Source organism: Aptenodytes patagonicus, chromosome 1, assembly GCF_965638725.1.
Source record: "Aptenodytes patagonicus chromosome 1, bAptPat1.pri.cur, whole genome shotgun sequence".
In the NCBI taxonomy this organism is placed as follows: domain Eukaryota; kingdom Metazoa; phylum Chordata; class Aves; order Sphenisciformes; family Spheniscidae; genus Aptenodytes; species Aptenodytes patagonicus.
In genome coordinates this window covers 68659850-68680523 of record NC_134949.1, presented here as the reverse complement: position 1 = coordinate 68680523, position 20674 = coordinate 68659850, and the positions used below count along the sequence as shown (strand labels likewise).

General features: G+C 47.4%; 1 protein-coding gene across 4 annotated transcripts in view; it reads right to left on the bottom strand.

Moving 5' to 3' along the window:
* Window positions 1–20674, bottom strand: part of IQSEC3 (IQ motif and Sec7 domain ArfGEF 3) — a 112993-nt gene that overhangs the window by 10789 nt on the left and 81530 nt on the right. For all 4 annotated transcript variants that reach the window (XM_076340857.1, XM_076340884.1, XM_076340874.1 and 1 more), the window contains exons 5-10: window positions 17417–17578; window positions 6551–6673; window positions 5727–5893; window positions 3502–3641; window positions 2521–2646; window positions 1290–1389 (exon numbers count right to left, since the gene is read on the bottom strand). In XM_076340857.1, coding sequence (XP_076196972.1) covers window positions 1290–1389; window positions 2521–2646; window positions 3502–3641; window positions 5727–5893; window positions 6551–6673; window positions 17417–17578 — 818 coding nt within the window. The remainder of the gene's footprint in view (window positions 1–1289; window positions 1390–2520; window positions 2647–3501; window positions 3642–5726; window positions 5894–6550; window positions 6674–17416; window positions 17579–20674) is intronic.

Genomic DNA, 20674 nt, shown 5'->3' with positions numbered 1-20674 from the left:
TGAGCAAAAGATAGAGAAAGTCCAGTCACAAGTGTAGCAAGTTTTCTGCACACTCTTGTTCTGCTTCTGTTGGCTAAATCTCTAGCCACCACCTCCCTGCACCCAGCCTGATCTTTAAAACACAAGGTCTTTTCTTATGATATTTTCACTCTCTGGGCATGTCCTTTCATTCACATTCCTGTGTGTTTTGCCTGTCAGGGAGTACTAAGCAGAGACCTACAAACCCACATCTTTCTCTTTACCATTCTCTCTGCACAGCACAATTGAGTTCCCTTGGCTCCTGGAGTCAGTCAGAAAAGCCATTAACATCCACAGTGACAGGACTTCTCCCCAGTCTCTACTTCTATCAGCAGAGAACATGGCAGGGGTGTTAGCACCTGGGTGGGGTAGGGAGCTCATTGTGCATGTGAAAGCCTCTGCATGCTGCAGAGGGTAGGGTGTTGAGAGAGTGACTCACGCTGCCAATAGGGTAGAGGGAGGATGTAAAAAACAGTATAGCCACAGTGCTGCTACAGTCTTCCTTCCTTGCAGCATGTTCTGCAGGCGCTCACAAAAACCCCAGTAGGCATCAGCCATGCTTGCCTGGGACTGCTGTGCAGCCCCTCTGCCTGCACCAGCAGGAAGCCTGCCTGTTTCTGGAACTCCTCCACCACACAACCAGCCTCAATCATGACACATCATGGCTCTATTCCCAGACCATCAAGGTCAGGCTGACTAGGGCTGGCCTCTCGCCATGCTTTGGTGGGTGCTGTTCCAAGGGCTCTGCTTCTGTCTTGGGAAGCTTTCAGTATGGCACAGCATGGCACAGTGCAGGGAGGCGGCAGCAGCACCTGAGACTTTATCAATGTCAAAGGTAGAGGTGGGAGTTGTGACTTTGGGCATGAGGGGAGAGGGGCTAAAGCTGGCAGCAGCAGTTTTTTCAGCGAGGTCCTCCACCTACAGTTGCCTCCTGACAGCTCAGTGAGACGTATCTAGGGACTGATTCCCTCATTCCTCCTCACTAGTGCTCTCTCTGCCACCATGACAAGCCAGATCCTTCAATGAGCTTAAGTTCAGCCCTTCTGCAGGTGCTCAGACCTAGTGAGAGGTACCAGGAGTCTCTTCTCATTACACTGTACCTGCACAGTGATCTCCTCAGCACCAAGCCTCAGTTTTTTCCCCTCCACTTTTAACCCTGATGGAATCTCTCTTCTGATGCAAACTCACACTGGGTGACACAGTCCCCTCCCTTCTTCTCCTTTTCCCTGCCAAACCCCTCCAGGCAGCCAAGGAGCAATGGACTTACTTACATTCATTCTCAAAGAGATGGAACTGCATCCCTAGCAGGCCGACGGACTTGCAAAATGTGTACGTTGAGGAGCTTTTCTTCTTGGGGCAAAGCTTAAGGATCTGTTGGAGGGAGAGATGCATCATTGGGCAGGATGTTGGGGAACAGAGAGGCAAGAACAACGCAAACTGCTCAAAGCAAAAAAGCTTTTTGCAAGCTCTGTTAATTGTACATGGGAGTAACACTTGGTGACCGACAGGATCTTTGCCCAGAAAGCTGCCTGGCATGCCACACTTGTAACAATGCTTCTGAAATTCTGTATGCATAGCCCTGGGGCCCACTTGGCGCTCTGTCTCCCAGGGGTGCTGGCTTTTTGATGCCCACATTTCTGACTTTGCAAGGGTAATTCTTCCCACTGAGGGCCAGATCAAAAGGCAAAGGGAAGCCTGTCAGACATACCTTAGAGCTGGGAAAAAAAGAATATGTGAATGCTGCACTGCCCTCGCTCCCTTAGCACTAGTTCTTATGGATCTGATTTATCCCATGGAGTAGAGGGATAGCAAGGAGCAGACCCTCTCCCCAGGTTCACAACTGTACAAATGGGTGCAGAGGAATAGGTGTGGAAAGCTCTCTTGTCCTCTGCTCCTACAAAAGGGTTTGGGTTTAGCCTTACATCTGCAACATCCACAGTTTCATTTTGCCATTAAATTCAGCAGAACTTCCAGTCTCAGCGTACCTCTGCCCTCCCTTGTACCTGTCTGAACTCAGTTGCAAGGTTGCTGGGGCAGGACACTTTTAAAAGTACTATACACATTTGGGGCTCCAATAATATCTCCTGTCCTACAGCCTTTGCAATGTTAGAAGGCAGTGGTTTTAAAGTGTCTGGCAGGAAAGATTTAAAGTGCATGGGAGGGCTCTGTCTACTATAGTACAAACAGACAAAGAAATGAACCTCCCTTTCATGAAATGAACCTCCCTGCTGGCAAAGCATGAGAGAGAGCAATGACATTGCTTGGATGGCTGTGGGACGTGACAGTTTGTTTTTTCAAGGGTTAGAGGAGTGTTAGGTTTGGTAGGTTTTTAACAGTGAAGGATCCAGAGCTGCATCTTACAATGTTGATGGACCAGGAGATCGTCTGTCCTTAGGACAGGGGTGAAATGGATGTTGTGGACTGGTTTTAGATTTCTGATTTCTTTATAGAAATCAGGGCGAGTTTTATCACTGCAGTGCCTAATTGCCAGAGCACACTCACCACCAGCAGGTCATTGAAGAGAAAAACTTCCCTCTGGTGAGCTGCCTGCTTCTGCACTTTGTTCACATCAGTCACTTCGTACAAGCGGCTGCAGCAGACCAGCCGGCGATGGGGCACGGACAGAACCTGCAGAAGACCCACAAGAGCATGCAGGGGCTGAGGGAGGTGCCATTGTGGGTCTTCCCCACCCTCAGCCTGCATAACCCTGCCCAGTGACAGTAGCACAAGCCAATTCTGCCCACTCTGCCCACTCACATCGTCTCCTCACCACCACTCCTCACCATCACTTTTCCTGCTGGTGCAACAGCAGAGAGAGCTATGTTTTTGTGATCTGGATAAATCAGAGGAGTGGGACAGGCTATAGGCAACCCTCTTGCTCATACATCCTATCTTCATATACCTCTGGCTTCCAGTCACTGGGTGACTGTTCATCTTCTCTCACCCCACTGGACATCTGCAGGTTTCCTGGGCTTTGAGAAATTATTCTGCTCATTTTGGGTAAACAGTATGTATGGGTTTGCATTACAGATCAGTTACTGCTAAAGAAGCTGTCTCTGCATTTGAGGGTCTCTTAACCCCAGTTCCCTATATATTAGGGAACTCATTACAGACAGATGGGTGAAATTGTTTTCTATCACTTTGCCTTCTGCTTCCTACACCCTCACAAGACCTGAAAGTTTGAAACACTGCAGGGCGATCACTGGGGCATTGGCAGGCAGGACCTGCAATGAGATTCTCGGGCAAACAATTACCACGCCAGATACTGTAAACTCTGGCCAAGGAGATCCCCCAAAATTAGGAAAGAATGAGATAGCAAGAAAAAAGGTGTTTGGAGAAAAAGGAGTGAATTCATCAAGACAAGCAAGGAAAGTATTACAGAAGAGGAGTAAGGGCATAGAGGAAAAAGGCAGAAAAGAGGGCCAGTGAGGGAGGTGGGGGTGAGAGGGGTGAGTGGGTACCAGTGCGGTTATGGGTGCTCACCGTTTTCATTCCAACTATGGACTTCTCCACTTTGGTGACGTAAGTCACATGGTCCTCATTGGATTTTAGCTCTTTCTGCTGGATCCTCTCGTAGATCCCCACAACCAGCTCCCGTGGGATGTCAGCACCGTCGTCCACCCCTGCCAAACACAGGAAATGTTAGGCAGGCTAGGCAGGGAGAAAAGGAAAGGGAAGAACCAGTGGTCCCTGACAGGCAACTACTGCCTCTGCACTGTGCAGTGCTGGGAAGGCTGAAGGGAAAGCCTTCACTTTAGGCTGTCTTCTTTCTTGCTCTAACACACTTAATGCACCAGCAGGAGAGACTGACATCTCTAAGGCCAATGCAGAAGATTTCATTATTCTTTTGCTCTGCATGGTGGCTCCTTTCCATGTGTTCCCTAAGGTTTTATAGCCACAATTTCACATTCATATATCTTGGGCCACTCAGCAGCAACCCCTGCATTGATTTCATATCATCAGAAGTGCTAGATGTGGAGGAGATCTATGATGGGATCCAGCTGCTTCTCCTGCCAATGCAAGCATCAGCTCTCCTGTTTGCTTGGTGGCCTCCACCATTTTCCTTCTGTTGTGCCTCCTAGGAGTAATACTTTCCTGTTACTCTGTCTGTGATATCTCTGTCTTGGCCCTGTCCCTTTCCTCTTTTACATCTCCTTAGATAACTCTCCAAATTTTGCTGTCTGACCCTTGCAGAGCCTGGCAGAAAAGTTTTCTTTCACCCTTCCCTGAGCCAAACACCACAAATTAAACTGCCAGTCTTTCCTCTGAACTGAATTCCTTCAGTCATTTTATATTCATTTTCTCTGCTTTCCCTCCAGCTCCCTGGTCTGAGATATACCACACTGAGTGATGCAGGTGAGGAACTGCTGAGGAATGGAGAGGCATTGTCCTCTCCCGGCTCCCTCATCACCGTCCTTGCAAATGTAGCCTGAACACTCTGTTGTTTTTCAAACACAGGCTGGTGAAGCAATTGAGCTGGGCATTGGCCTGCAGGTGAGTCTGGAATGAACTGTCTCCCCTTGTCTGTAATGGGGTGACATTCACTCGCTCTAGTGAGTTGTGGTGTGTTACACACTGGAGGTGAGTGAGCCTCATGTTTGCTGAATTCATTGTGATGTGAAGTGGCAGATTTTCAAGCAACTCTAAGTGTAAGTTAACATAAAAAAACCTTTTGAGTTAGTGCTATCAGCTGTGATACCAAAGGGGATGAGGGTATCAGCCCCTTTCAGTATCTCAGGAAATAACTTGAAAGTGGGCCTCAGTGTCACATTATACTAGTCTGAAGTGGATGACAAATTGGGGAAGGTGTGGGAGGCTGAGACAACACTTTCTGAACAGCAGTCAGGACAAAGAAACAAGTCAAAAGAACCCACAGAAGTTCAAAATCTATGCAGGGATTTACAGTGGAAAAACTTTGAGGGAGCTTCATCTGAATTGCAGATGTGCAGTAAGAGACACTTGGAAGATGGCTGCCCTAGCATGACCTAGGAGTGAATGTGGCTGGGAAATTAGACAAGAATTTAGCTAGACATGATGTCAAAAAGGCCAAACAATACTAAGCTGCATTAGCAGATCTGAAAATAAGGAGGAGGCAGTGGCTCTATATATGACTATGTTGTGACAACATCTGAAAAAGTGCTTTTAGCAACCTATTACCAAGATGGGAAGGACCGACCTTGAAAAACAGAAGAAAATTGATTTGGGGAACTAATGTATCAGAAATTGCGAGGAGGTAATGTATGCATGAACTCTGTCAGGCCTACAGTTACTATAAGTAATTGCAAGCAATTAAGAAGGGGAAGATTTAGCCTGGATAGAAGGAAAATGTGTTCATATATTCAAAGCAGCAAGGAGGGGAAGGGCTTGTTTAGCACAATCCAGCAGGCTCTAAGAAGGACGGATCTGAACAATAGGAAAATGTAATACAATGGACTGCTTCCAAGCAGTGAGATCTATTAAAAGATGAAACCATCTCTCAAGGAAAATGGTTGGTTTCTGAGAAGGCTGGACAGCTTTCTGCAGAAGGCGAAGCTTAGATTTTCCCCTTCCCCAGCATCCTAGAAGACACCTCAAAGGGCCCTCCATGTCTGGCTCACAGGGAGCAGCAGCAGCCCCAAAGAAAGGCAGCTCCACTAGGTTTTTGCTGCCTTCACCTAGGCAGAATTTAGAGCAGCAAGAGGGCAAAAAAATCAAAGCAGGATCCTCACCTCTCAGATTGCGAATGAAGTCCTCCAGCATCATCTTCCTGTCAGGCTTGATGTTGGGGCTGTACATGTCCGTATTGAGGAGGATGATTGCAAAGGCCAAGATGAAGATGGTGTCCGGGTTGTGAAACTGCTGGACCACATCTGGGTTACACATGCAGTACCTCTGGCTGCAGCAGGAGGGATGCACACACTTAACATGGAACATGGGAGTCCTCTGCTCCAGGGTGGCAATGGCTTCATCACAAGTGGATCAAATTCCTCCTTTTACTCCACCTCTCACACAAATGAGAAGGAACTGACTGCTCTCTGAAGGCAAATTTACCCACCAATGGCTGAAGTAGGCTACTGAAACTTCAGCCTTCTTGTCCTCAGAACCAAAGAGCAAGTGAGACTAGAGAGGACTACTTAGGCTGGTGTCACTATGTAAGGGTAATATAGGAGATGTCTACTCCAGCCTGCCCTGCTAAGGGCAAAGCACTCCTCTGGATGCACCAAGGGAGCAACCCAGCACCCCTGCAAGCCCCAGTGCTGCTCTTCCTGTGAGTCACCAATGAACAGGGAGCCCCTTGCTGGAAGACATGTCAGGACTGGCCTCACTCTGGCCCTTTGTGCCCTTCATGCCACTGAACATCTGACAAGGACAATGGCTCTGCCGCAGCAGTGGCACAGAGGATTCCATGCTTCAGAAGCCCCTCCATGACCACCTACTTTGGAAGGGAGGTCCCTGGCCATTCACTCCATGCCTCCTGCACCTTTTCTGCCTTGGGTGTGCTCTCTGCTTCCACCTGGTTGCAGCAGTGGGGCTGCAAAGCTCATTCTCTTACCTGAAAGCCTCAATTAGCCGCTCAACCTTCTGTGCCTCCCCCTGCACGCGGATGTGGGCCTGGAATTTCCGCAGGGCTTCGTCCAGCTCCATGCCTGAGAAGTCCATCTCGTCCACCACGCAGCTGTGGGAGGGGGACACAGCCTTCATCAGCACCTCCTCCCGCAGAGGACACCAGACAGGCTCCTTCACTGCGGTGCCAAGGCTCAGTCCCCAAGGGAAATACCATGGGAGAGGCCCTGAGACATCACTACAGCTGCCCAGATCATACTTAAAACGGGCAGTAATTTCAGACAAGTGATTCCTGCGTTCTACAGCAGATAAGCAATTCTTGTGCCTATCCATATATATATATGCATGTGTGTGTTTATACACCATGATATATATATCATATCATACCATATACAGCATATATATTTACATATAAATATACAGAGGAAGTGTGTGTATATATATGTATTGATATTTATCTGTATCTATATAGATACAGATATCTAGACATCTATATTGACATAGATATTTAGACACCTATATCAATACCAATATAAATATAGATATAGATCCATCTATTTCTGCCTTTCCTATCATCTGGTAATCCTTCACACATTGTCCATCCCTCCCTGCACTTGTTCACTACCCGCTTATCCATCCTTCTCTCATCTCTATTCACTGGGCTGTTCCTGCACTTGTCCTCTCCTCACCTTCCATTCTGTCCAGTATACATCCCCACTTGCAACCCGTACCTTCTTCGCCACTCTTCACTCGCCGTCAACCACTGCAGCAACAACGTTCATTATGTCTTTAAAGACCAGAGCCAGCTCAGAGAAAATAGGAAATGGAAGCTGTTGCACAGAAATAACATTGCAACATCAGCTGGCTTCTAACATCAAGGCTGGGTAAAACTGCCCATGTAGTCAAACACCAGGAGTCCCCAACAATTTATTCTGTCCAAACCCCTATTCATTTTATAAATTTCTACCCATTCCACACAATCTTTTCCATTTCCACCATACTTCAGTGCCATGCTTCCCTGTTATCTGCTGGAAATCCTTCACCTCATACATCTGGTATCACTTTTCCTTTCACAGTGATGCATTGCACACTGGTAATTCATAGCCAATGTAGATACCCAAAGAAGGGGATGCCACCTCTTGTTTCCCACTAAAGCATTCTCAGCTTATAAAAGTCCTACTGTTAGTCTCGAAAACCTACTGCTATGGTTCCTGCTGTCTGTATTAGTCAAATAATCTAGTTGTTCTTATTCTTACTTCATGATATTTTGGTCATTTGTAATGAGCCACCTTCCCCATGTGGCTTCAGCACATTTTGTTAGCATATTCCTACCTTTTGTGTCCAGGTCATTACTGCAAGCATTAATCAAAAGACTAGACTCAGAAAACTCTATTCATAACCTCCCTTAGGCCCAACTTCCCATTTCATCAGAGTATGTAGGCACTAATGTCTGCATCAGCCAATTTTCTCCCCTGTTTATGATTCCTCTGCTAATTTCTCTCTCTTCCACTCTCAACTAACAATTTCTCATGTCAAATGCTTTGCTGAAGTCTAGAATTACCTTCTGCACATCCCTTGTCTAGAAAACCAGTTATTTTAACAAAGACAGACATTGAATTAATCTACTCTCCACTGGCTTTGGTATGTACCATTTACCTTTCTGTCTGCCATTATTCTTTCCCATAAATAAATTCTTAAAGCTGACATTCTATCTGACAGACCAAGAAATTCACAGGTGACAAAATCCCATTTTCTTTAAGCCTTCCTTAAATACAAAGTTACTAATTTGCTAATCTTCAGTCATATGGCACCACCTTGACATTATAACTGTATTAAAAGTTCAAGGACTTCATATTTTCTGCTTCTATATACCTCGGATGCTAATTCTATTTCCTCCTCCCCCCCTTTATTTCATCCTCTGTATTGTGTTTGGTTTGCTTTCTCATGTTGTAAAGGATAAACTGAACCCAAATTTAAAGTTAGGAGGAAATTCTCCCCAAGACAGGTTGTCTGGGACTGTATGAGGAGTGGTACAGGGAAAATAGAGAGGGAGAGGATTAGCTCTCTTCTGGATCCTTCCATTTCCTAGGATTATCTGGAAATTTTACCAAACAAACCTCTGCTAATAAAGGGATGTGCTGTCATCAGTTTCTTCTTCCTTTCTGTGATAAACTGGAGATGTGTCTGTTGGTCTTTTCTATAGTGTTGCAGTTTGCTGTAGGCTGTTGGGTAGTGTTTTGTGAGCTAGGCTGTTGAATGCCATGTGCAGCCTTGCTAGAATAAAAATTATTGCATGATGTATCAAATGGGTGAGGGACAGGGTTCAAATGCTCAAAGACGTCTCTCCATTCCTCCATTACCCTATTGATTCAAGAGTTGAGATATCATTGCTTAACTGGAGTGACACCCACAGAATAACTTACCAAGAGCTCTGGCTGAACAGAGTGTTCAGTATCTTCTAAGGTTGGAGTTGTTACAACCTCAACTAGGAAACGTGGGCTCTTTCCCTGCACAAACTCCGTATAATCAAAATGTAGGAACAATTGGTGAGGAGCAAGGGCAGAGAATCAATGGGGCTGCTCTCATAGGAAATCTTACATGAAATCTTTCTTTCCCTCTCCAAGAGGTGGACTGCAGAAACGCTCACAAATGGTTTCTGGCAACAGCAAAAACTTCCTCCACTGCCTCTTTCCTTTGTTATTTTTATTTTTCTTATACTCACATGTCCCTTGGGTTGACATCAAGGCATTCTGCTTCTTGGAATTTATCTTTGATAGTAAGAAAAGTTTTTCTCTGGTTAGTCATTATTGTGTTCACAGCTGCAACCACCTCTGCAGTTGGACTTTTGTTATTATTTTTTAATCTTTTCCAACGCGTGATGTTTCTCAGCATTGACTCCAACGATTTTGCTGTTATTGTCTGCTTCCAGACATGTGAAAGCAGAGTCCTTGCACACACCAGTTAGACCTGCTAAGGTCACCCTAGTTACTCCAATCCACCAGCATTAAATCATGCATCTTTCGCTCCCTCCCTCATTGATCAATCCTTCCCCCTCCACACAGGCTGCTGTAACACATCCTCCCCTTTGTGTACAAATCTCAAATAATAAAGTCAATGCCCTGGATACAGAAAGCATTGAGCCTTTATTAGGACAAGTAGGACAAGGCAGCTGTTTATTGCTCTTTTCAAACTCAAACAGACACTGCTACATGAGTTATGCTCAGCTTCTCCTTTGAGAGTTTCTTTCATGGACTGACAGATGCAGGTTTACTTTGTAAATTCTAAGATGAACTCCTGGGAGTCCCTTCCATTTGTCTCAGCCCAAAGAAGGGTGCCCCCCGTCCTGCTTCCTGAGAAAAGTTGACCAGGCAGAAAGGACAGGTTAGGAAGAAAGTTTGACTCAAGCAAAGTCAGCCTGAGCTTGCATTTGATTTATCTGACAAAGCCTGTGCCAAAGGCCTGAGGAATAGATCCTAGAGGAGCCATCAGGTATGCTGCTACTTTCTGCTGCTAGACAGACAGAAAGAATGGTGGATCATAGATGTCTGATATTTTTTGTGAGCAAATTTGACACAGCAAAGTCCATTCAAAGAGCCAAAGAGCTTTATGCCATGGGGCTGCCATGTTCCTGCTTCTCTTGTAGGTGGCTACAAGTTTTGCTGCCTTGCCTGACCTCAGATTCCTGTACAGACTCCCATTAACTTTCTGAATGCACTGTGGTGCCTATGTCAGAGCTCCCCTGAAATGCAATGCAACTTTTCTTTGTGAAACCAGAGCATGGAGGTCTTTTACTTCCAAGGTAGAGACCCTGGAAGCTGACATAGGATATCTTGCCAAGTATACTGCAAAAAGTACACAAATCTCCTCAGCCTCCAGAGCTGCAATGTAAAAGGCAGTGTAACTGCATGCGTGAGGGGGGTTTCTCTCCCCAGAACTGGGTTTGCCAATGTAAGAGGCAAAGGTTGGGCTGAGAGCGGATGGCTCTCTGTATCCAAGGAATAAACCAGCAGCTTATGTGCATGTGCCAAAATCAGTGCTGAGTTCATTTTTCCACAAACAGCAGAACACCTGTGAGATGCCTATTCCAGGACCACCAGGAGGCCTGAAGGATAACAAAGCAGGGGCAGAGTAATCACCTTATAAAATCTCCTCCTGTTTCAACTCCCTCCTCCCCATGGACTTGCAACAAGCCATGTGAATTGAGCTCACCATGCATCCAGAGATGCATTTAGCCCAGTACCCACAGGGACAGGACTTTGGATGTTTGGATCATGTTGCTGAAGTGAGCAGGAAAAGTGCTGACACCTTGCCTCATAAACAAGGTGGTGGAGTTTGAGGGCTCTTGTGCCACCTGTATACATGGGGAGCTTGGTCCTTCCTGAGGCACTCAGCAGACAGGCACCTCACAACTGCAGAGAATTGCATGCCAGGTGACAGGTGACAGGCCCAAAGGGTGGGCTCCTAGTTGGATCATTTTACTCAGCTATTACCTCTGTGGCAGCCATACTGCTTCCTAGGCTGCAGGGCATAGATCCCCCCAAAAGGGGGTGGACATAGTGGCATCAGAGCTGCGAGGATTTAGCACAAGGCTAAGCATGGCAAAAAAGCCTTGTGGCGAAAGGGTTCAGTGAAGGCAAGAAGCAGCTGTATCGTGTGGGGCTGGGATATGCTCGCCCAAGCGTAGTGACCTATTTTCCAGCTTTTCCGCTCAGGTGACAATGCAGCAGGAGCTGGACTGCAACTAAAAGCATCTGTAATGAACCTGCAGCCCAAGCTCAGGGAGGGAGCATGGGGCAGCCAGGTGGAAAGTTTAAAACTGCAAGGCACAAAGATATTAATAAAAACCATCCCTCTTCTCAGCTTCCCTAACCCTACAAGCTTTCTGAAGATGAACCAGGCTTAGGGTGGACTGCAGAGGAAGAGCTCAACTCCCTGGGAGGAGGCTGCCCTGCACGTGTTAACTGAGGCTCACAGAAAGAAGAGTGAGCAGGACTCACTGATTCCTTGCACCAGCAGGCACGGGCGTGTGTCCCAATCCTGCCCTCCATACTCTCCTCATGTGAGGGTAGTCTCTACAATGGAGACCATGGCCCACACCAGTCTTTCCTTTCTGGGGGATGCTGCACTAGATGTATTGCCTGTTTTTTTCTGGGGCTGAGTCACACCTACTTGCCCTCCCAGGGTGCTTGGTAGCTCACATGGCTACTCACTTGGGCATCCACTCCTTCCTAAGCAAGAAATTGCCTAGTGTACCATGCCTTGCACCGGAGCTGCCTCGCAAGGTGGAGAGCTGTTCCCAACTCCAGGCACATTGGCCATGCAGGGGAGAGTTCTGCCCAGCCTTCATCTTCCCCTCCAAGGGACATTGGGAACCCTTGTACCCCAAGGGACAAGGGAAATCACTGTTTCCCTGGGCACCTAGGCAGGTTCAAGCTGCACCTTCAGTCTTTGCAAGCCTGGCATGGGAAAGCTGCTCTTGTTCACAAGTTTGATCTGTGCCACAGCTCTGCTTGCAGCAGGAGGTCAGAACTGCCTAACGCATTCTTCCCTCTGTCCTGTTTCCATCACATCATTATCTATTGCTCCACAGCACAAGCTGCAGCACTGTGCTGCTCAAACCCTCCTGTAATGCAACTCCCCTATCGATCCTCTGTAATGGCCTCAGTGAGAAGGCGAAAGGAAGCTAGTTTGGGCTAACCTGTCAAGTTCACTCTGCCGGTCCAAGAGGAATCTAACACTTCTTTGAGAGACAGCCTCTTTGCTGGGCTCCCAGCTCTGCACTTACACTCCTAAGAGCAGATTTTCTCTCCTGACTTCCCAGGAGAGAAAGAGAAGACAATACACGCTTGACAGACAGGAGAGCTGCTCACCTCTTCTCACAGGGAGAGTGTGTCTAATAGCAACTCCCACTCTAACACCAACCAGCTCCCGACTCAGCACAATGTCTCCTCTGCTTGAATCCCTGCCCCTTTCTCCTCTGACAGAAAATGCACCAGGACAGCCACTTCTGCACTTCCAAGTCCCACGACCTGAACACAAACCATCCAGTACCAGCAGCACAGCCAACTCCATTCATGGCATCACTCACATTATCTTGTTCATGAATGAACTATAAATGGGAGCAATTCCTGAGTCAGAAACAGGTGGACGGGAAGAATGAACTAAAGTTAAGGGAAATATGAATGAAGGAGAACAAAAGCAACACATAAACACAGAATGAAGAGTGCACAAAAAGAAATAAACAATACCTCTGAGCATGTAATACAAAAGAAAGGAATGAAGAAAGGATGCAAGAATGATGATGTGTCTCATATTAAAAATATGTGTTAATGACTTTTTCAAAGTAACAAAATGATTTTTCTGCAGTACTTGCCAAGTAGATTTGATAATAACTGCTCAATACCAGATCAGTGCTTTAGTGGCCCAGGCTACCTCTCTACAGCTGTATTCCCTGGACCAGTAGACATTGAAACCCTGGGGTAGGTCCCCAGTGATTCCTCCCAGCTGGCTGCAGGGCAGGTTGTGGAAGCAGATTCCCAAAAGAGGCTGGATCTTACTGTGGGTTGCTGGATCACAGTGAGAGGTTGTTACTGTGGGATGCTCAAAATTGGTTACAGATGGGATTTATCCCCTGTAACATACAATGCCTAAAAGCTAGATGTCCAGCCTAAACTAGCACATTGAGAAAAACAACACTCTTGAGGGCCCTGTGTCTCTCTATTGACTAAAAGAATTCATAAATTGATAGAAGGCACTAAACTTGGTGGTGGCTAACAATAGGTGAGAGAAATCCTACTTTAAAAGATTGAAGCCTTTTCTGCAAGAGAAAATGACATACTGCATGTCCCTAAACAGGCCTGAGCAGTTTAGTGTTATCAAGGATGTGTGCCAATTATAGTCAGATACTGTTGAAAATCCCCTGCTCTCTCCCTTGTTTCTCTGGCTAGTGTGTATAATTACTTGTGAGTTATCCAGACACCTTTTCTGGGTTCCAAGAAAATCAGTTAAAGGTTGAAAGATAGAGTAGGAAGATGGAAGGGAGAATATAATTTCAGGGCATTTAGGCACTGGGCATGCAGGTGTGGGAAGGCAAAATAGCATACCAAAGTGCTCAAGCCCCATACTATGCTTACCCTCACTCATGTCCCTGCCCATGTACATAAGAGGCTTTGCAACCAGCATGGCACTTCTCTGGACTTTTGCATTTACTAGGTGGGCAGTAAAGAGGGATCATCTTCACAGTGCCAAATGCCACTGTGCACTCCTGGGCTCTGTTGCCTGACTCCAGGAACAGGCAGTGGTTGGCTTGTTTGTCAGCCAGCACAGCTTCAATACCTCTGGAAGCCAAGAGAAGTTTGCAGAGTATAGACATACAGCTGGACTTCCAGCTGAGTCTGGAGTTTATAACCTGGGCAGCTCTGCCCCGCCTCCAAATGCACAAGGGAGGCTGACACTTTTGCAGATGTTTTAAAAGCTGTCCTATTATTTATTCATGCAGTTGGGTTAATTCAACCTAGCTGCAACAGAAACAATGCTTACAATACACAATTCTAACACAAGTTTTCACATCAAGCAAAAGCTAAACTAACATAGCAAGTGGCATCAATAATTGAAATTGCTTTCAGGAGGGAGAGAATGGGCCAGGAAAGCTCCAGGGCCAGGTCTGGGATGTGAAAGAGCAGAGACATCTTCCCCCTGCATATAGGCTTGCTCGCTACAGGTGGTCAGAGCTTGTCCAACAATTACTGCCTGCTCATGGCCACCCTGCCTGGGCATTTGAGCTTGCCAGGACTAGCAGTGCCTTTTCTTCTTTTGCCCACCTGGGCCACAAAAATGACTGTGGCATTGGGCAAATTGTGCAGAAGCTACTGTAGGAGCTATTCTGTCTGCCACATGCTCTCCAGGGAATACCATGTACTCTAACACTGGCTTGTTAAGTGTGAGTAGATGTGGGGACTGCGAGACAGCCCTTGCAGAGTCCATTCTCTCAACCTGTGCCAGTGTTCCTGAGCTAGTTTGATTGGAGTTGGATGGAGAATGAGAATCAGACTAGGTCTTAGACAGTTCTAAAATGCCAAAAGGTCTTTGAGCTGCCTCTTGCTCCCACACAAACAGCTCAGAAGTTGTGACTAGCCCTTGAGCTATAGTGCACTGGAAATGCCAGCACACTATACTACACTTCCAGCCCTCTTCTTCCTGCAGCATGGACAGGAAAAATATACAGGATGATAATCCTGGGCCAGAATTTCTCCTGGCAATGCCCTGTTTCCATGCATGTCACACTGCTGGGTGTGCAGCCATTGCCCAGCCACCTCTCACAAGCAGTTGATGAAAATTTGCTTGCAAAAACCACCAACCATTGCTATGCCCAAGCTCAGAACTGACATAGGAAGAGAGTGAAAGTACCTGCAAACAGCACAGCTACAATCAGCTGAATGTGTGTGGTTTTTCCTTCCTGTTTTAGAACATTTTGTGTATATTTCAGGTCTACTTTTATTTTTGCCTTTAAGGAAGATGAATCAGCAATTTATTGTGAAGAGGGGATGGCAGCACAGATTGTTAGTGCAAGAACATCATCTGTTGCCTGGAGAGATCAGACGCAGGTTTGAACCCCAAATTCAGACTCAGTTGCTTGATATATGTCCATGTACACACAGTCCGTGTCCAAGATATGTCCATGTACACACAGCCTCAACAGCTCAGTTCCCATCTTTGAGCCTTGCTTTCTACATCTGTAAATAGGATGGCAGGGTCATTCTTTCATTGAACATTTGGAGTGCTATATTGAGGTGCAGTGGAAACTAAGAGTAATGAGCATGATGGAACAGGGTCACCTGCTTTAATGGCCCTCCTCCAACATGCAGAGACAAGACAGGCAACCACAAAATAGCAGCTCCTGGGCACTGAGGCTGGGAGGCAGACACCAAGCTTTGCAATAGGGACTGTTCCCAGGAGCTGCTGACACAGAGTTTGCAGTCACACGTGAGGCAGAAGAATATGGTCATTTGCAGGGATGATGCCAAATTTAGGACTACAAGGAAGTGCCAGCCTATTGCTATTGCAACATTTCCCTGTCTGTGCAGAGGCTAGGTTTGGACTTCAGCAGAGTATCTGCCAGGGGAGGCAGCCCACACATTGCTTGCTGGAGAAAAAGAGGCAATTACTTTTAATTGTAGCTCTCAGCATGAAGAGGCTGGAGAGAACATGTCTCTTTGCTGGCCAAATCAATACCCATACAGTATATTAAAAAAAGAGCTGGACCAAAGGTCAGGTACCTGCAGCAATAAGCAACAGCAATTGCAGCAGGAACGAGTTTTGAAATTTGGGCCTAGATTTGACTCTTGAACTGGCATCCTCCAGTCTTTCCCTGGAGTAGAAGTGCTGCGTGTATTGGACTTAGGGTTTCCATTTGGCTTGGTTCAAGAGAAACCACTGCAAAATTCAAGGGAGATAGAGAACATATTTGAGAATTGGAGAATATAATAAAGGATCCAGTGCAAAGGACTTCATGCCTAGTGGAAAGGCGTCTCTCACTAAGAACTGTGCTTCTGTCTAATAAAAGAAAGACCCAGCTGAGTGCTGGTCATCCCTTGAAATGGGTCTCTGAATGAGCTTGTTGCCCCCTGACTACACAGGTCACATCACCCTGCATGGCAGCCCTCACATTCAGACTCTGGTGCAAACTCGCCCTGCTTTCACTGTAGCAGTTCTCAGGGTGGGAGAGGCGGTGTCCCCTGTTCCTCATGTCCCCTTTTTATCATACGGAGAGCTGTGCTTTCTCCTTTTCCCTCCTCTGAAGCAGATCAGGACCAAGCAGGAAACAAAGGCTCATCTCAGTTCCCTAGGCCTGTCTTTGCAGAAAGCCTGTTATCTTGGACAACGCTCAGAACAACAGGTAAGATGCTTTTCTTCCCAACGCTTCAGACCCTGCTCCTGCGACACTGGGGGGGTGACAAGTTAGCGATGGTTACAATGTGGAAGGCGGAGCAACAGGCAGGCGCTGAGGTAGTATAGGTCTCAGGTATTCACAGGATTTTGCAGCCCAAACTGCAAGACTTGAAAGAGGAAAGAGGTGTAGGCTGAGAGACGCATGGCTTGTGTGACCAGGAGAGGGTCACGGTGGGAGAATTGAAGGGAACAATCCAGCAAAGACAGCCACTGAACAGAAGCCAGGAGGAAACCTGAGATCTTGTTCAGAAAAGGGACAGCTCAGCCCACTGGAGTTTTTGGAGTGGGGATGTTCCTCAGTGCTCTGTGACTGCAGTGGTAATGATAAATCCTTAGTAGCATGCTTCCTCATGCAGGCCTCTTCATTACCACAAACAGGACCAACTCCCCTCTTATTATCCCTGTAGTGCAGTTGGACAAACTGAAAAGGCCACCCATCTCAAAACTGGACAGAAAGAGAACCAGGTGTGGAGCCAGCATTCGCTGCTCCCTGCTGGTCTCACAGCAAGGAGCAGATATTCTTCCTCCTCTGCCTCTCTTAATACTTCCCAGAAAGCATCAGAGGTGCTTTATTTGGATGGGGTGAGACCCCAGTCACAGAGTTTCCCAACCACAGAACCTCCCAGCATCACTAGTTCTACCACCTGATGGTGCTGAGCTCCTGTTAAGATGATCGCAGGCCCTCTGAGGAGAGACTGAAATGAAAGGGCTGCTGATATTAAAGGGGAAACACATTGCTGGGAAGTGCATTGAGAGGTGCCAGATAGGGAGTAGGAATGGTGAAGTTCCTGCAGAGTGGGGATGGAAGGGCACGGAGGACGGGGTCCTTGCTGGTGCAGCCAGGAGCAGAGTGGGCTAGGAACTCCTTTACAGTGCAGGGAGGAGGGGAAGAGGTTTCCACACTTACTCCAGGACGTCCCTGTTGAACTGCTTCTTGCTGTTGCCCAGGAACTCCCCAATCATCTGGCGGCTGAGGCCCTTCCGCTGGAGCAGGAAGTGTGCCACCCCAATGGGGGTGTCCGGGATGAAGCCTCGGGAGATCAGGAACTGGATCCCTTTGTCTGGGTTTCTGAAAGGGAAGGACAAAGACATGGTGAGTTTGCATGATCTCTTTGAGGCACTATTTCATCTGACTCACCTCATGGCTTGCAGCAATGCAGCCCTCAGTATGTGCATGGGCTCCTATAAGTTCATGTGTGTGGCAGGGATGGGACTGGTGGGGGCAGGGAAAAGTGACTTGGGGGAGTCCCCCCCAGTTGCCGCTGAGGACAAAAGGATGCCATGGGACCTGCTGTGTCACTTGCAGTGACTGCTGTCACCTGACGGTCACAAGTGCCATCCCACTGCCACAAAGGATCCTGCTGCACAATACCAGCCTCATCACTGGTTCTCTTCTGCCATCCGTCTGCTCCAGAGTCAGAGGCTCTTTTATCCTCCCTGCCCCAGCTTGGTTTGTTTAGAGTCCCTGTGAGGACATGATTAGACTGCGTGTCCCACACAGACAGCACAGGAAATATCAGTATGTTCAGCTGCTCCAAACGCAACTCACAGAGAGCTGTCCCCAGGGACCAGGGGTGAGAGTTGGGCACGTGACCCTTTGCTTTAGGGGAGCTGGGGTTGCACCTTCTGTAGGGCAGAGAAAAGCAAAGGGAAAAAAAAAACATGGCTGTGAAGAGACTTAGGAGACGTTTCTGCCATGGTCTATGGGCAAATGAGGCTCAAGACACAAAGGGGGATAACCAAAGGTGGGCACTTTTTCTGTAAAAAAAAATAATTCTCTTTTTCATACATTTTTAGTGCTCAGTGTTGAGTGACACTTTCTACCTTCTTCACCTGAGCCTGGTGCTGGCTGCCTGAACAGAAATCCCATGCTCAGATTTCCTTATCTCTTCCTCCACTTCCCCCACTCTTAGCTGTATTGTTCTTCCCTTCTCTATTGATTTACCCCCTCAGGCAGAAATCTCTGTGTGTGGGTAGATGAGAGCACGCACCTGGAGAATGCCTTGTCAGAGCTGGGAGAGAGCTCCGTGCAGCTCCCAGACAGAGGGTTTTTCTCCCTCTGTGGCTGTGAGTGCCTCTCTGAAAACAGGCCTGGTGCTGAGTGGGCCTGACTGCCTGGTTGTGGGAGTGATTTTCTGCTTGTTAGTGTGCCAGTGTCTGTGCCCACATACACAGCTCTTGGGGGGTAGTGCGTGTCTCAAAAAGCACACGTTTATGCGTGTCTATGTCCTGGACGTGCAGATTTCTCTTGCACCATACATGTTCCTCAGAGCCCGTGTGTCTGCACATTTTGGCTTTCTCCTCATGTCTCCTATAAGCCCACATGTTTCTATGTATCCTGGGAGTGGCTGTGAGCCTATGCGGTGCCCGTCCCACAGTACAGACAGGAATGAGTATGTATGTGTGTATTGTGCAGGAGGTTTTCTTCCTATATTTCAGTCTGCCCCACTGAATGGTGTCTGTCGTGATGCACTCCTACTGAGGGGAATTAGTGCAATGCCAGGAAGATTTCCACATTCCTTTGGTTCTCTGAGCTGGTGAGTGGGGAGAGGTAAGAGGGTACCTTCTTCATAAAAGGATGCCATACTTCCATCATTAACCCAAATTCAGGGATCTTTGTCAAGGCTCAAGGAGTGAGTTTGCTCAGGCAGTTCTCTGGGGTAAGGAAAGGATAGGATGAGATCTCAGAGCACGTGAATGCATGATATGCACAGGCACAGACTGTGACACTGTCAGGTGGTGAAGGATGTGGGTGAGCAACATATGTCTAGCTATAAGGGGATCAGCATTCAGGAGAATGGCCTGCTCCTTACAGGGGCCTCACAGGTATACAAAAAGTAGATGCGCTTGAAATAATTCTGCTTACTCTGTAATTGTCACAAAGAAAATATCCTGGGCAGTGTGGGATCCCCGGGGAGAGTGGCTGGGAGAACAAGTCAGCCCATTAAATTTATGAACAGGAGAGCTGCAAGATCTGGTATTGAAAAACCAAGGCCTTCTTCAAGGAAAAGCAACAGTGCACCTTCTGTATTATCACACAGATCGCCTGGTTCACCTTTGAAGAGCACAGGCAAAGTTCTCTGCTAAGTGCAAAGGTCATATGGTCAGGGCTAAAGTCAAGCTAAGCAACAGAGATTCATAAAATGCACCTCCACTTGCACACTTTGGTATTTGGCAAGGGACAGTATGGTGTACACAGCACGAGGATAATCTCAGCCACACTGGTGTGACTCCAAAGCCACTGGACTGACTTTGGATTCACTCCAGAGGAGCTGGGAGCTGAATGTGGCTGGAAAAACGCAGCTTACACACTGGTATGGATGTGCAGATTTCAGTAGAGATAGCACATGCAATGCAAGAGGATGTAGCATAAAACAGTCCAGCTGTGACAGCCCTCCTGCACTGCCTAGACTATAACTCAAATATACATGCTCACACTATTCTTCCACTAACAGCAGCCTTTCATCAGTTTTTCCCTGGATTCAATTTGTTCTCCACAAAATCCTGATAACAATACAGCATCTCTGCCACTGAACACCTGCAGATGTATCCCATGTACTGCAGCATGCGGCTTTTACCCAGATGTGCAGCAGACAACTCCCCTTCCACCTCTCCCGAGTGTGATCCCTGCTATTCTCTTTAGTGTTGCAGGGGTGTTAAGCACAGCCAGCAAATGCTGCGGGATTCCTCACGTCCTGCTGGCTTTCCCTCTACCCACGCAGCCAGCTGCCCACACACACTGACTTATTACAGCAGCACTGCATAATGAAGCACTCTTCGTTCCAGGGATTCCACCCCCTCACTGTGGAGTGGGGATGGGGAAAGTGCCACAGCAGCGCAGCATCAATGTGTTCCCAGGGGCCTGCTCCAAGCCAGAGCACTGCTTGCTGAAAAAGCAACTCAAGGCCGGATAGACTATGGCAGATGGTGCTAGCAACTGGAGGCTTTCAGCTCTCGGTCCAGGGGAGCGATCAGCAAAAAAGATGCGCGCACAGGCACGCACGGCCTCAGCTCCATGCCCTGTGGGTTGGTGCCCACATTGCAAACCCTACAATGGTAAACTGGCTCCTTGCTAGAGATTGGCAGGGAAACCAACAACCAAATAACTGCAGAAAGATGAATGGCCTTCCCAGCCCCTTGGATTGAGGTACACTACAGTGTCACA